This window comes from Ambystoma mexicanum, chromosome 14 (genome assembly GCF_040938575.1).
Source record: "Ambystoma mexicanum isolate Mex_15411 chromosome 14, UKY_AmexF1_1, whole genome shotgun sequence".
NCBI lineage: Eukaryota > Metazoa > Chordata > Amphibia > Caudata > Ambystomatidae > Ambystoma > Ambystoma mexicanum.
In genome coordinates this window covers 160,468,188-160,484,226 of record NC_090940.1, presented here as the reverse complement: position 1 = coordinate 160,484,226, position 16,039 = coordinate 160,468,188, and the positions used below count along the sequence as shown (strand labels likewise).

Genomic DNA, 16,039 nt, shown 5'->3' with positions numbered 1-16,039 from the left:
TCCCCCCCAACACTGGGATTCAGCACAGTCATGAGAACATGCTTTGTCCCCAGGAGCGGAGAGCCAACTAATGCTTCACTGCACATTACCACAACACTGCTCGGTTCCCTTCAGGAGGAACCCACAGTCTCCCTCAATAGAGGAACCAACACTGTGCCGATGTTACACATTAGTCTGCACTATAATTGCTCTCAGGCCGACTCGAAGTTGAATTGGGGTGTCATATTTGAATAGATATTGGTCTTAAAAACACGCCAGATTCCTGCCTCTTTTCTTGTAGAACACGTGTGTGTCGAGAGGTTGCCTTATCGTCATGCATCGATTAGCAAGGATAGGCTACGTAAGCAATGTTCTCCTTGGGGCAGGGTCTTGCATAAGCACCTGCACAAAGTAAACCAAATCTGAATACATGCTGGTATTGCAGTTCCCATTTCATCTGAAAGCTTTAGATGACCAATAATTAAATCCTGCTTTCCCCGACTCCCAGAAACCTCCATCCAGTCCCTCCGGTAGCGTTCCGCTCAAAGATCCAAATTTCACCGCGCAGACATCATCGATTTTAGCTGATCAGGACTTGTCACAGGATAGCCCCCTTCCTCGCAGGGGTGCAAATGGAGGGAGTTACCAATTGTGCCCCCCTCTCAGCTGCCACCCATGCCCTTCTGCCCACCCCGATCATACGATACATATCATGCCAGTGCCTGTACTTGCCCTTTGGGAGGCTGCTTTAGCACCGACCCGCTCCTATTTTCAAGAAACACGTAGAACTCTGCATATCCCCTTCGCTGTAGAGTTCTGTTTACATCATCAGTGGCACCCCCAGACATTTTTCATAGGAGTGGCCTGATGAGGTCACCGGGTTGGTACACCAAAACAGACACAGAGGCAGGCGGACCGGTGGGGCGGCAGCATTTTCATAAGGGTAGGTGTGGACCCCCCTTGGTGGCGCCTCTGATCATCATTGTGCGCAGTGGTCGAAGTGAGCGCGAACGGTCTGTAGTAGCGTTCCACTACTTTAATTTTGTACTGTTAACAGTTCCACTATTTTTTTCACAGTTCTCCACTTTAACACCCAATAGCACTTGCAGTTAAACCTACATTGTTTCAACTCAATTGACTGTTAACTAGCATGGCTGCAACCCTTGAAAAATGTGTTGCACGCTGCTCGCTTCCTGCTTAGTGTGTCCCCTGCCAGGGTCCCAGCTCCACTACTTTTTTTTTAACACTTTAACCACTGATTGTGCACGCATCCTCTGCAGCAGTGCGCACAAACAAGGCCCACGGTGCAGAAACCCAATAGGAAATTCCCAGCCATCCTTGTCGGCCAGTCTACAGCTGCCTAACCGTTAGCACTTAGTGCACACTAAAGTGATTTCACGACTGTGTTTGCATACATTATTCATTGAGCATTTAGAAATGGCATGCTATTTCTGAAAAAAAGGCTCGACAACAATACATAGAAATGGAAACGAAAGAGGGATCCCCAAAAGACAGCAATTTATTGTTCGTTTTCGACTCTAAAATACAAAATATAGTTTTTTTTATTTACATAAAAGTATTCCATTCGAAACTCATGTTTATTGTACAGCTTAGAGCAGTTAAGACCGTAAACGTGGCTTGGATACCATAACGTTCTGATACATTCACCCTTCACCTGTGACAGGATGTGCACATCCCATACGCGCGGGAACAGTATACAAACCCTGGTTGCAAAATTTTGCTGAAGGAACTCCTGAGATCACCATTTTCTGATCGAAGGCTTCTTGAAACGCTTTTATTAAAACACATTGTAGCATTTTCCATCATCAAATAAACAGCACTATTGACCAAAGGTGATCCTGGAGCGAGGTGAAAGACTACGCTGAACCACGTTGACAAGATTAAATGTCGTTATGCCGATGGCACAGCAGCCAGGTAGTTTGTCACCAGCTAGGAAAGTGTAATCTGAACAGTAAACATGTTAGGTGGAGATCCAGGGAAACCTAGTTAACCACTATGTATAAAACCAGATGCTGCACATTTAAAAGACTTCATCAGGGCTCTATAACTTTGCGTTCGAAACTATTGTCGACTTCCAATATTAAGGCCACGGGTAAGGGCACTTTCAAAGAAGTCAAATATGACTTTTGGCTTATGGTTAAAATGCGAATGCTGTTTTAGTTTTAAATTTGTTCATTAGCTGATCCAACCCATACCCTTCTACCTCACCCATGCGTCACCATCTACCACACTGGGCTAAATAACACTTGTGTGCATGAAACAGGCATGCTAATGAAAATGCAGGGAATCGATCCACAGTGAGATAGAGATGGTCCTTTGGAGGTATCCTTTGTGGATTCAAGATTTGTTGTACTGTTTATCATCATGCCACATGTGGAGTATTACATGCGAGAACGAAGGTGGGCTCCTGGCTTGATTACTACTCCATGGGTACTGTGACACCAAGAGAGCATAACAAGCAAGACACTCATACTGCACTCGAGGTTTTGGACTCTCGGTTATTTGGGCCTAACGTGGCAGAGGTGCGAATTGGCCAATGCTGCCATTTTGTCGTATGAGGCTTTGTGTAGCATTCCTGGGGCAGATTCTACACTCCCACCATCAAGACAGGTTTATAAGTTCCCTTTCTCGAAATGGGCTGCACATTTCTGCTCGTGCCCTTAATTCAACCAGAATTACAACAAACATTTTAAAAGACCCACAGGGCTAAAGTTGAGCCTATTAACAGGTTTTTGGCCAAGCTCCTTGAAAGTCTAGATTTTGATTGTTGGCTCGCCAGATGTTTTGGATTACCACTCCCATCACTGCTAGCCAGCATAGGTAATGGTGCGGGATCATGGGACTCATGGTTCAAAACATCTCAAGAGCCACAGGATGCAGATCCTCTAATACAAGACACACTAGCCACTCCTAACATCAAAACTTGTCAAATTGGTCAACGAGTATTTTAGCATTCCAGAGTGGGTTTTTGTACTCAGGAAAAACGTGCCGCAATTACTTATTTTCAGCAGTAAACGAATGGATTCTGCGTACCATTTTGTAGAAAACACTGGATGTTCTATACCCAGTGAAATGTCTTCAGAGCAGACAAACTCGTCAAAAATATGTCACAATGAAGCACCCCAGTATTTGAAAAGGACTTGGGTATACCCACTGGGTGGAAGACCAAGTACCGTAAGCTAACGAACACGGGGTGTACACTGCCATTGTTTTTCAGGTGCCAAAACTAGGCCTTCTAGCACGGATTATTTAACTCTTGGTTTTACCCTTTAATCCTAGGCAATTGAAATTTGAGAAGACTGGGTGCTCCATCTGGTTCACAAATTGATATGACCAAATTTCCCTCCCGATTCAATGCAGCCCACAGAGAAACAGCCAACAGTACCAACAGTCTTAGGTCCTTTACCAAAGCAAAGAAATTAATGACTGAAGTAATGGAGCGGAGATCCGTCATGGTACAAACCACCAGTCTTGGAATGGCTGAAGTCCTTTTTATAAACCACTGTTTTGTGCCTTTAGCTCGTCCACTGCAATGGAACACCGAGATCTCATTTTATTTCTAAAAAAAACCTCAAATAACTTTGTTCACTTTGACACTTACCTTGAAATAAAGGTAATAGGAAACACACGGTTATAGTACCAATGTCAAAAGGTACCCAGTCAATTGACCGAAAACAATTCAGAGTGATACATTTCACCGAAGACCATAATACCGGAAACCACCAAAAATATTAAATAAATATATATGTAGGGCAGTGGGATAAGGGGTTAAAATGAGTCGGGCTGGGGTGGGGATGCATTATAAGGGTAGAAAATCAGGGGGCTTGGGGAGACCCCCATACATTTAAAAAAAGATTTTGGTGTTTTTCATTATTATGGTTGCTATGAAATGTACCACTCTGAATTTTCCGTCAGTAAAATTTCATATAACCATGTCAAATGATGTTGCAAAAACGCACTTGCAGATGCCCCAGCAAAGATGCAATGTAGCTCAAGTAGACATTTTACAGCAATGCAAAATCGAATGCATAATGTAAATAACAAATCCGATGGAATGGGTTAACTAGATTAAATAACCTTTTTGGGAATATTCTTTGAAGCACTGGAAAGCCTACTAGACAGACTCCGAACATCACTGGAGCCCCGCTTGCGTATTCAGAGTCATGCACAATGGGCAATTCCCACAGATCAACGAGTGCATTACAACTGCACGTTTAGAGTCAGAAGGCCCAGGTAGAGAGGGGCAGCAACATATGGAGCGTTACTGGGAATGTGACTTTGGGAAGAGCAGGAACTTCAAGCAGTGGACTGGTCCACATCATCCAGTGCAATGTTGGCCAACTGGGAGGGTTACATGTCCTTTCACCAGGATTCCAGGTCTTGTTGTAAAGTGGATTCAGCCATCCAGCTATACCCTTACTCTTCTGTGCAATGCACCGAATGTGCATACAATTGTTTTTTTTTAATAACTATCAGAAGGTAAAGTCATTTTGCTCGACACTTTATGGCCATATACTTCCATGGTGAATTTTGAAAACAATTTTTTCAAATCTGAAAACCACAATGCCCAATGTAAAACGTGCCTAAAAGCAATATCTAAACAGTGACATTAAAAGGCAACCCATCTACAGTCAGTGGCGGTACACAAATGGGAGAGAAGAAAGGGATGGCCAAGGGGAAAAATGTTGGGAAAAGAAAACTGTGCAAAAGAAGAAGGAAATGGAAAAAGGAAGAACAAAAAGCATAGAAAGGGGGTACAAAAGTATACGGAGAGGCCTGCAACCTTTGGCTCTCCAGGTGTTTTGGACAACAACCCCCATCAGACCATCCAGCATATCCAATGGGGAAGGATTATGGGGGTTCTAGTCCAAAACAACTGGAGACCTGCAGGTTGCAGATCCCTAGTAGGGACAAGGAGCAGGAGTTAAGATGGATAACCGGGGTTCTCCGTCAAATATTGCAAAGGGCAATTGAATATGGATTGTGTAGACATCAACGAATTTAAGACCAATTAGGCATAATTGTATTATACACAAAATATTAGGTCAACTGATAAAGAAACAAATGCCCTTAAAGTGCAAGTCTGAAATATGTTCTCCCAGGGGTCTGCAAACTGCGGCTCTCCAGGTGTGTTGGACTACATATCCCATGATCCCTCCCCATTGATTATGCCGGCTAGACCTGATGGGAACTGTAGCCCAGAACAGCTGCCCTAGACAGTAACTACACAGATGTGCTTGAAGGTACGCACAGCCACGCGAGGCGGTTTGAACGTGAAGCCTGTGTCCAAAGGAGCCAATGAGGTTCATGAAAGTATAAGATGCACCTCTCCAATCGCCAGGCGGCATTGGCACATTTTATGAGAGCGGACATTTCCTTGGGCGATGAGAAATGGAACATGTAGAGAGAAAAAGTAGATTGGGAGACGAATGGAGTCCAGCACAGGCAATCAAAAGGGCTTCATAGGTCCAAACCTATGACTACAAAATATTTGCCAAAAGCGGTTAATGCTGTGTCTGGGTGAGGACAAAGGGTGAAGGCAATAGGGAAGTGATGAGACTTACGCTAGCCGCCCGGTGTGAAGCTTGGTGAAGAAACAGATGGAAAAACATGAACATAAATATGTCAGCTGCCCAATGTGATGTCAGAGAATGGATGTCACGTACACTCCGTCCCCTCTCTATTGCTCAAGCTTTCATTTACATGGTTAACAATTAGAATGATCGATAATCCATTATTTTTCAAGATGGCACCCAGATCGCCTTCCTCTGCCCAGCTATGCCAATGGACCTTCCTTTTCCTTTTAGGGCTCACAGTAGAGGAAGACCACCACTGCATTCCCATCGGTTAAATAGTTTACAGGAATGCGGACTAAGAACTGAAAAATAAGCCGAGATGTTTAGGCGAGAAGATGCTCCAAAATGAGAGGCTTGCCCCTTGGTTTCAGTTCTCGACAGTGGAGCATCGCTTCTGGAAGAACTCAAATATGCCACCAGGGCACAGTGTAACCTCCCCATAGGAGAAGGAATCAAATGCATTCTCCAACGAGACGAGGGATCCTTCTGCATGACTCATCTATAAACAGAAACCCCATTTGCCACTGGCAGTACCTCAACAACGATGAGGAGGGGTTATAGAACGCACTGCGGAGTGCGCTATTAGGACACCGTCATGGAAACAAGGCAAGCACGCATTGATTCCACCGCGGGCAACTTTCTGATAAGGTCCTTGCCTACGGTCATTGTTCTGGACATGCAAACCTATTGAGCAGGAGCGTATTAAATATCCCCATCTCCACCTGACAGTGGAAACCGAAACACCCACTTTAATTCACATATAAAAGTATCCCCAATAAAAAAAAATCAACAGTTGATTTCACATAAAATGAACCACAACATAGACGTCTGTCACCCTGAATTGCCGCAAACATCCACACCTGGAAGAAAACAGAGAAGGCGATGGTTTAGACTTCCGATCTCCTTCCGGTGCAATCTCTGGAGTGGGCAAATCAAAAACCAATTGTTTGCCTAAGATTGCAGGCCTGCACCATTTTCCAAGGCAATAGTCCATCTCTCGCCTGGAGGAAAAATACTCAACCTTTCAGGATTATTCTCGTAGAGAGTATGTAAATTAACCAGCAAGCACAGTTAAACTTTGACACGTAAATTTAATGTGCGTTTGGTCTCGACTTTCGGTAGAGGGCAAGAGCGTTGGCTGTTGAGATGTTGCTTCTGCAATATTCGGCTCTTAAGAGTGAAAGGGACCCTTTTGTTCACCAGGCTGTTCTTGGGCTCCTTCCTCACAGATCAATGACAACACTCTCTTCTTCAAACACTAGATGCTCTTCCTCTTCATCGTCCAGTAAGAGGCTTCGGACTTCCGTGGCATGAGTGCTTGAATGCCTCTCGTCGTCCTCAGTAAGGCACACAGGGTTCATGATGTATCGGTAGTCACTGGTGATGGCCGCACTAGCTGTGGCCCCGTACGCTCCACCTTCCCTTACATCCTCCTGGTCCCCAAAGGGAATGTCTGCTGTAGATTTGCCCCCAGAAGCTTCCAGGGATTCCCCAATGTTGATATACAGTTCATCCTGGCTGGCAGAGAGAAGGGACAGTCTGCCCCAAATGGTCTCCAACTGTCTTTTCAGCGTCGTGAAGCTGGGTCTGCTCTTGGGTTCGGAGTGCCAGCATCTGCACATCATCTCATAGCTGCAACGATAAAAGAGTCGGCTCAACATTCAGAAAGCAAATCACCAATATAACCTAAACCAAGGACATTGCAAGCGCTAAATAAAACCTGTTGCAACATGCATAAAAGATTAACGTATATCTTCCCAGCCACACATGCTCATCTCTGCTGTACAAAGTTCCTAATTTTTTCTTTCTATGGTAAAAAAATAGGGGTATTGGAAAACAAGGTCTATAAAGACCAGAACAAATTCTCTCCAAGAGTTAATTTAGAGCCCTTAATGTTCTACTAGGAAACATTCACATAGTACTAATCAACAGGACAAATGTCAATTCCTTACATATAAAACACACATCGCCCCAGTGTCTCTTACGAACAACACTAAGATATCTGCTGCATGAGGGCGCTTTTGGAAATATGTCTAAACTAGAAGGATATTCAGGGAAATCTTTCAGAAAGAATTTGATAGATCAACTTTGCTCCCCAACAGCACGATTGACGGAGAAGCGAGATCAGAATGTAGTACCCGAACATTTGTCTGAATACATTCTACAATAAGAGCCCTCCTAAGCTGTACAGATCAGCTGCACGTTTCGTTGAATTGCGCTACACCGTGCCGCTTGTCAATGCTGCGTGTTTCACACAGGATACACAATAACAAACATGGAAAGGATCAAAAGATATCCAATCATTTATCCAATTGAACGTTTTTCAATCATTTAACATGAAGCTCTTTAAACTCTTAGTCCCTCATTGAGAGTTTGGTAGTATTACCTCCATTAGTAGGGCCAAACTTTATTACCGGTACTGCAGTTAATAAATATCGATTACCGCCCGATTTAGTGTTAGGGGTTCTCCCCCACTTTAAGAGTCCCCTTGGACTCCATTATTTATAAGCGGTGTTGCAGCATGCAGCAATACCGCCAACCATTACCACTGCAGTTACCGCCACAACTACCTCAACTCGCAGGTAGGCGGCTTTACTAGGCTTGGGTCCCCAAACTCTAAATCTGGTAAGAGACAAAACTAGTGGTATTCCCAATTCCCCCCGTTTTACCTTTTCTGCCACACTACAAATGAGGTCCTTGGTTTCTATAATCAAGTTGCTTTCATTTCATTATGCTTCTTTCTACATTAATGTGCATTGGAGAGGATTCATCCTACTGTCCTGCCTGGCCACAAAGCTGGGCTGTTTACAAAATCCATAGTCGCAGAAATGACATGGTCCCGTGAACTATGGGCTATAATGTATGGGTATGAGGGCATACATGTTCAACTGAGTAGTCCAATTTAAAGAAAAAAGTAACTATATAGGCTTCCTTGCTTCCTTTGTACAAATTAAGTAGGGGAACATGTTATCACCATACAGTGCTGTTGTAGGGAAATGTACCACTCCACCTCATGGTTCATGTGGTCACAGAACTCGGTGTTATAGGGCCATAAAACAAAGTCCACCATTCTGTATCCTCTCTTTTCCTAGAGATGTTAAGGTTCCACCTTAAGAAGAAAGTCCACACATTGTTAAATGAAAACCTTACATATTCCACATATGACACAAATGGCATCAGTGATCAAAGCACACACAATGTACAGAGGGTACACAGTACCTGTGGCCATGCATGTTGAGTACCACAGGGATCATGCTTGCGTTCCACGGATGGGGCCTCTGAAGTGAACACAAGGCATGTTCTGCGGCCATGCATTAAGAGTATATATCTGCTTTATACCTCGATATAAAGTTTATGGAGTGCACTCCAGAAAACGGTCCAGCGAGGCTGTTCCACTGAACCCAGAGTTCAAAACACCAAGAAGCGCCAAGCATCAAAAATTGTACTTTAATAGGTAAATGCCACGGACAGAAGAAAAATGTACGAAAACGACGCGTTTCGCGTTAGACTGGCCGCTTGGTCACGTTTAGGGTGCAAACACAAAGAAAGGACGTTTAAATCTATATATAGAAGGCGCAGGCCATTATTTCCAGAGCGTGTTTAAAAAAACTTAGCCTTTACAAAAATTAAAAAGGGAACAGGGGATCATATGGGTGACCCCGTGAAATGACACCCCCAGAACACCACACAGAATGAATGGACATTGTGTGGCATAGGGGAGCTGAAAGGGAAGGGCCCCAACTAGTGTGGGGCAGCGAAGGCTGCAGCGATGCATGGAGGAGGCCTGGAAAGAGGTAGGAGAGGGCGGGAGCAGCAGATCCACATGCAACGCCGGCTAGGTATTACATGCCAGCAGGCGATTAGTGAATGTTGCCTTTCAAGTATTGTGTGGAGAGCCGACAGCAGCGCATAGCTGGTGAGGCTCACTATAAAGGTGCTCACTTTCCTCCGGTGTTGCAGCTGGTTCTCTAGAAAGTAACCATGTTCTCACTCCCTGTCGCAGAAATCTCTGCCAATTTGCATGCAGCTTGTCATTAGGATTCCTGTGCTGTAGGGAATGTCATGTGTGTTGTCATATTTCAGGTGAGAAGAATCAGAGCTGTATTTTACCCTTAACCGAATAATGTGTGGACTTTTAATGTTTCTTCAAATTATTTTTTTCATGGACCTGGACCTTGATAGGCTTTTTTAAAATGAATCTAGATGATATAATGAAATGTCAACTTCCAACACTGAAGTCTAGTCTGTCTTCTTCATAGTTATCACGTGACCTGCGCTGGGGGAGAAGAAAAGGAGAGGGGGGGAAGGGCAGACTCTTGACTGAGCTGCAGACTAGAACCCCAGTTTATCTGGGGGAGTTTGCACCCAAGCTGAGTGAGGGAACCAATGCCCGAGATGAAGCAACAAGGACGAGCACCAGAGTTACTGTGGAATGGTGGGAAAGGGCAGTCTTCCCAGTTCCAGTACATCTCAGAAGCAGTTTCTCAATTCAATGGTTCATTAAGATAACTTCAAGTTCCAGCAAGCTTTAGTATCCACTTCTTAATTTACTGATTCGTTAGAATCACTAAAAGTTCCAACATGCTTTGAGTGACAATTTCTCTGGTTCATTAGACTCACTACAAATGTCAGCATGCCCTAGAGTGTCAATTCCTCAATGTGATTGGCTGATTAGATCCCCTATAACTTTCAGCATGCTGTAGTATTTATTTCTCGATGAAAAGCCAACACCCCATTTGCCATCACCCGGAGTTCCCCGGAGTGCTCCAATGTTCTTTTCCTCTAAAAGGGCTTACTTTGCCCGCCCGCTCTTGTTACCAGGGAATTTCATCATGCACCAGTGTCTCCTCCCGTGTCAATATTTGTTGTTTACCTGGTGTAACGGGTGGCCACGGCCACGGTTTCGTTCCGTTGCATTTCAACTTGCAACAATTTCTCTTCCCGCTTCATAATGCTTTACCCTCCTCTCCTAAGCTACCACTGCTTTTGTATGGTTAGCATAGCGATTCAAACAGGAACAGTGTCTCCTTTGTTCGAACGTTCTTGCAACTTGCCCCACTCTAGGTACATGATGCACTTTTCCCAATTGTGGTACTACCGTTGTCCAAGAGTTATGTTGTGCGCTTGGCTTTCTGGCAGCCTTATGTTGGACTTGAGGTTTCTTATCCCCCCCCCCAAGGCAGGTCTAGCCTTTGTTGATATGATGATCATTTCCCGCAACCTTTATGTTCGTTGTTCTCCCTCCCACTCGGATGCACACTTGAATATCACTGATTTTGAATTTGTTTTTATTATGGAGGGGGAGACCGCTCACCCTTTCCCACTTCCCTTTACCTTATCCTACACCCTTACCCCACCCCGTCTATGTTTTAAAATGTACCTACTTACCAACCAAAAAGATGATTCAAAGATTTCTGAGTAGATGAAATTGGATTTGGTGCATGCAATCAAAGCCTGATTGCTTGCTCCGCCCATCCCGTGTGTCTCTGTGCACACAGCTCAGCAAGCTTTTCTTACTCCCCGCCCTCCACTGCTGTGATTTCTTGCAGCCGGCCCGTCTGCATGCTCATAACTGGATCTGCTCCCATTCACACTGCTCATGAGGATCCCAGTCTAGGACATCAGCTAACTGCCACCCCTTCTCCGTGACCCCAGGTATTCCTGTCCTCCACATCTTCTCGGTTTCTCCTGCAGGGCAATGCTGTCAAGACTCTGCCTACATCAATTGCCCCTCTCAGAGTTCTTTTCAGGATCCATAGGGTTAATCACATGATGTGGAAAAGGAAAAACAGGCTCAGTCGGAGTTAGTGTTGCTACACAGCTGATTGATATGAACACACACATATACATACACACATTTACTGAAGTGTGTGGCATAACTTTTGTCAGGAAGGATTACAGGGCCAGGGGTCTCTTCACAACAAAACAGAGTACGCTTTTCTGAGTATAATCCAAGCAAAAACAGTGTTGGTAGCACAGATATGCTACTGACAGTGTTTTATATGCTGTAGAAATGTGAATCGTAGGGACTATGTTAAAAATCTGCTCTTTCTGCCCATCATCAAAGCTGTGGGCACTTTCCAGTGTGCTTCGGTTAGCAAATTGCAAATCAATTTTTTTGAATATATGATTTTTTACCAAATCCACTTGCTCAGCCGGAGAAAAGTTCTAAGGGTAGCTCTCCCAAAATAAATTCCCATAAATGTTTTCATATCACATACACTGAATGTGAAGGGAGACTGGAAAGGGAATGTGAAGGGATTTTGACACAAACTAATCAGCGTATCTTATCCATCAATGCGGACTCACAAGCAGAAGGAAACCTCACACAGTCCATGACACACAACAATCCCTCTCGCCGTAAGCAGAGAGACACCAGAACTGAACAGCCACCATGACATCTGCCGGACATCTAAGTTGTGGTTTAGCGCTTGTATATGGTTTAGAGTAGTACGACTCCGCTCCAAAGCACATTAATGTAGAAAGAAGCATATTGAAATCAAAGCAACTTCATTATAGAAACCAAGGACCTCATTTTTAGTTTGACTTAAAAGGTAAAACAGAGGGAACTTGGAAATGCCACCAGTTTTATCTCTGACAGATTTAGAGTTTGAGAACTCAAATCTAGTAAAAACCACCCACTTGCAAGTTGAGGTAGTTGAAGCGGTAACTGTGGTGTTAATGGTTGGCGGCATTACTACATGCTACAACCATGCTAATAACTAATGGAGTCCCAGGAGACCCTAAAATGGGGATAAACCATAACACTGAACCTGGCTGCAATCAGCATTTACTAACTGCAGAAATGATAATAAAGTTTGGCATTACTACTGGAGGTAATACTACCGAACTCTCAATGAGGCCTTAATAGTTTGAAGAGCTTCATTTAAATGATTGGCTAAACATTAAATTGGTTAAATGATTGGCTGGGCCTCCCTCTGAAACAAACTCCCTGCCACTCTGAAACTTGAGGAGAACCATCTCCGATTACAGAAGCACCTCAAAACCTTCCTCTTCGCTTGTGCCTTTGCTCTTTCTCTCCCCTGCTGATCTGTCTGCTTTGGCTCCGTGCACCAGGCTACCCCCAGATTTCTGGCCCAGGTCCCTGCCCACCCAGCCACACACCCGCACTGCCTCCTGGAAACCCTTGTACTTGGGTCCGTACCTGTATCCCTACAGTCCCCTTACCTGCACCTCTTGTCTCCGCTTTAAGCCTCGCACTTGCCACCTTGCTGGCTGCACTACCAGTTGTTTTTATCCCTTGCTCAGCACTTTCCACCTCTACCCTCTCCCTCGCACTTTCCCCCTTCCCTCTCCCCTGCACTTGCGCATTCTCAATGTCACTGGGCCTAGTAAGATTCTTGTTTTGTCTTCCCTTGTCTCGTCGCACTCTGAAACACGTGTGTATGAGCGCGATACAAATGAAATATCATACCATATATATCCTCTGCCACACAACAGCACATATAACTAGATATAAACGTAAGATGGGCTTCTCAAGGTTTACGCAACAAGGTCACAGCAAGTCTTGTTTGCAAATATATCAATAGTATAATAGGCTGCAAGGGTCTGCACAAGTGTGTGGTGATGCCTGACGCAACAAAGAAAGGGGATAATTAATGATGATGTCTCAACCCGCATGAGCTCCAAAGACATGTAATACTATACAGGACATTTTCAAAGCCTAAGTGGCGAGTAACAAAATGAACAAACGATTAAGTACCCATGACTTGTTTAATGTATGATGGATAAATAAACACTACAGCCAACACGTGTTTCGGCCTATATCCAGGTCTTTTTCAAGGCTGTTGTATGTATGCAATCGTACATGTCATAACATCCGCACATTTACATTATACATTATCCATGTGGGGTGAGACATCATTAATTATATCTACATGTAATTACCAACAGGAGAATACTGAGAATAGCCTGCTGTTAGTCCTTAATAAGGAAGACAAATCAGGTGCTCTTGTCGGGCTTCTCAGTGGTTTGATTCACTTTGGGCCCAGGTATAATGCTATATATGTCCACCACACATTGAAGAAAAGACAAAGGACAATTCTTTACGATCATGTCCATTGTAATCTCTTTCAACATACCCATCTCCAACCTTTTCCTTTTCACCTAAATATGGCTACTGAGGATTGTGGAACTACTGATAGTTTATAGTTTCTGAAACAGGAGAGGACATATCAGGGGTCGTCAAAGCACTGCCAAACCTGTTGATGTTGAAGGAAAAATGTTGATGTTGATGTTGACCTCTTCAGGGCTTGTGACACGCTGATGCAGTCTCTCCTGTGCTGCAAGCACCTTGGCTGAGTAATCATTAAAAATTGGTAGCCATGCACCAGCCCTTTCGTCTTCCGAGAGGGCTCAGAGGCTCTTAATAGGGTGAGTTTCAGTTGAAAGTTTAAGATGTTCATTTTGATAGGCTGTCAACATTCTCCCTTTTTGCGGGCCTTAGAATCAATGGTGAGTTGACCCTTTTTGATGGCAATTTCAGCGATCTGAAGTACGCTTTCAAACAATGCGATAGCGTATTTCCCTCTTCCCCTTCGACAAGCCCCAACGGATGAAGGTTGCTCCTCCTTGATCGATTTTCTTGATCATCAAGTTTGGCTGACAATCTCTAGAATTCCCTCGCCATCATATCGAGCTCATTGCTCAGGTTTTCATAGCTGTCTTCAGAGGCACTGTTGCTCTGTCCTCAATTCAACCCACCTTTTGGATTTGAACATTAATTGTCCCCGGAGGATAACTCAGCGGCAACGCGCTCGCCTTGGAAACAAGAGGACTCGAAGCAACACAGGTTCGATCCCTGGGTCCGTGCTTAGAAACCTCTGGGTATTAAGAGCGTTATAAATATGTCATAATCCCGTAACAGCGCCTCGATGCCCCCGGGCTGTGTGAGCGCTTTAAAAATGCAAATAAGTAAAATAAATAAATATCCCAGCTAACCGCTCACTGGTCTCACATAGTGAAGCAGCCGATTAGTGAGGTTTTTGGTGCATATTAAGCCTTAAGGAAGGAAAGAATCCTATCAGGAAGTAGAACTTTCTGAAAGTGCTGCCATCTTTAGCAGAATCCCCAGCACCCAGCCCACTGTTCTTCCCACTTCTCCCACGTTTTGTTGCCAGTCTGACTTCAGTGACAGGCTTGATCGAGGTACAAGGAGTGTATAAGGTGTGGCTGGGTCTTTCTGGACCTCCCAAAGGGCAGGAACTTTACATTTAAACGTATTGTATACAGAATGGATCATCTACTGAGTCGGGATTGCATAATACATCAAGCACTGTGATGAGGAAGAGTTCGACCCAGTGCAATGAAAATTGCCAGCAAGTAATTTTTGGAACCCAATGATGACCTGGTGCTGGCTTGCCTGAACGACAAAGTGGTCCCAGAATGGACGAGACCCCAAGATCTCAATCCTATCTAGGATACTAGGGGGTCTGCAACCTGTGGCTCGTCCGATATTATGGACTATGACTCCCTTAATCCCTCGCCATTTATTATGCTGGTTAGGGCTGATGGGATTTGCAGTCCAAAACATCTGGAAAGCCAATGGTTTCAGACCCCCTGCCCTGTAGCATGCAGAGACTATCATCATGGAATGTGGGCAAAGTTAATTGCTGGATTTTCTGAGGATTAACAAGAAACTAAAAAGACAATTTCCTATGTGAAATTCATTGGGGAATAATCATAACAGGAAGGAACTTTGGGTAGCAGATGGAGAAAACAGATTCTTAAGGGGGGTAACCCAAGATGTCTTTGTCAGCAATTTGAACTTAGATTAAGGAAGTTTCAATAACACTCATACAGGCCACCACAAGACTCCACAATCCCTTCTCATGAACTAGCCACCTGTTTCCATGTGATTCTTGATCACAGAGAACGACACCACTCCTTTTTCCCCCTGCCTATGTGGTGCAAACCTACACGGAGTGTGTAGCAGAAATTGAACTTTGCGATATACCCGGTGTCCGTAGTCCACTTGTCCGGTATGCTATGTAAGACTAATCAATCTCCGGTATGCTATGTAAGACTAGTCATATGTAAGACTAGTCAATCTCCGGTATGCTATGTAAGGCTAGTCAATCTCCTTGCCTTATTTCAACACACCCTTCCTAATTTAAGGTATGTTCTCCATGTAAACCTCCCACGGTCATGTTATTTTGTAAAGGTTCTGCCTTGTGTCGGGTCATTTTGCCTTCCTCTGCATCATGCTCGTTTACCTCCATTTCTTAATGCTCTGTTTTTCTACAGTTCTGATACACCAAAGGCCAAGAGTCGACATGCACTTTAATTTTAAAAAATCTAAATATTTCCATTCCCACTAAGACTTTCTCCCTTATCCTTCTTCTCTTGAGGGTATGCTGCCCTTCCATCTCTGGCGTTGAACATTTCCCTGCCTGCTTTGCCCTGGCCACTGTGCTTCTCTCCCGCCTGCACTGTTTGCCTCT

General features: G+C 44.3%; 1 protein-coding gene across 2 annotated transcripts in view; it reads right to left on the bottom strand.

Annotated features, from left to right (window-relative positions):
- Positions 1-1,480: 1,480 nt before the first annotated feature.
- TYRO3 (TYRO3 protein tyrosine kinase) overlaps positions 1,481-16,039 on the bottom strand; it is a 721,378-nt gene continuing 706,819 nt past the window's right edge. For both annotated transcript variants that reach the window (XM_069638795.1, XM_069638796.1), the window contains one exon: positions 1,481-7,208. In XM_069638795.1, the coding sequence (XP_069494896.1) occupies positions 6,800-7,208 (409 nt within the window). In that variant the 3' untranslated portion in view covers positions 1,481-6,799. The remainder of the gene's footprint in view (positions 7,209-16,039) is intronic.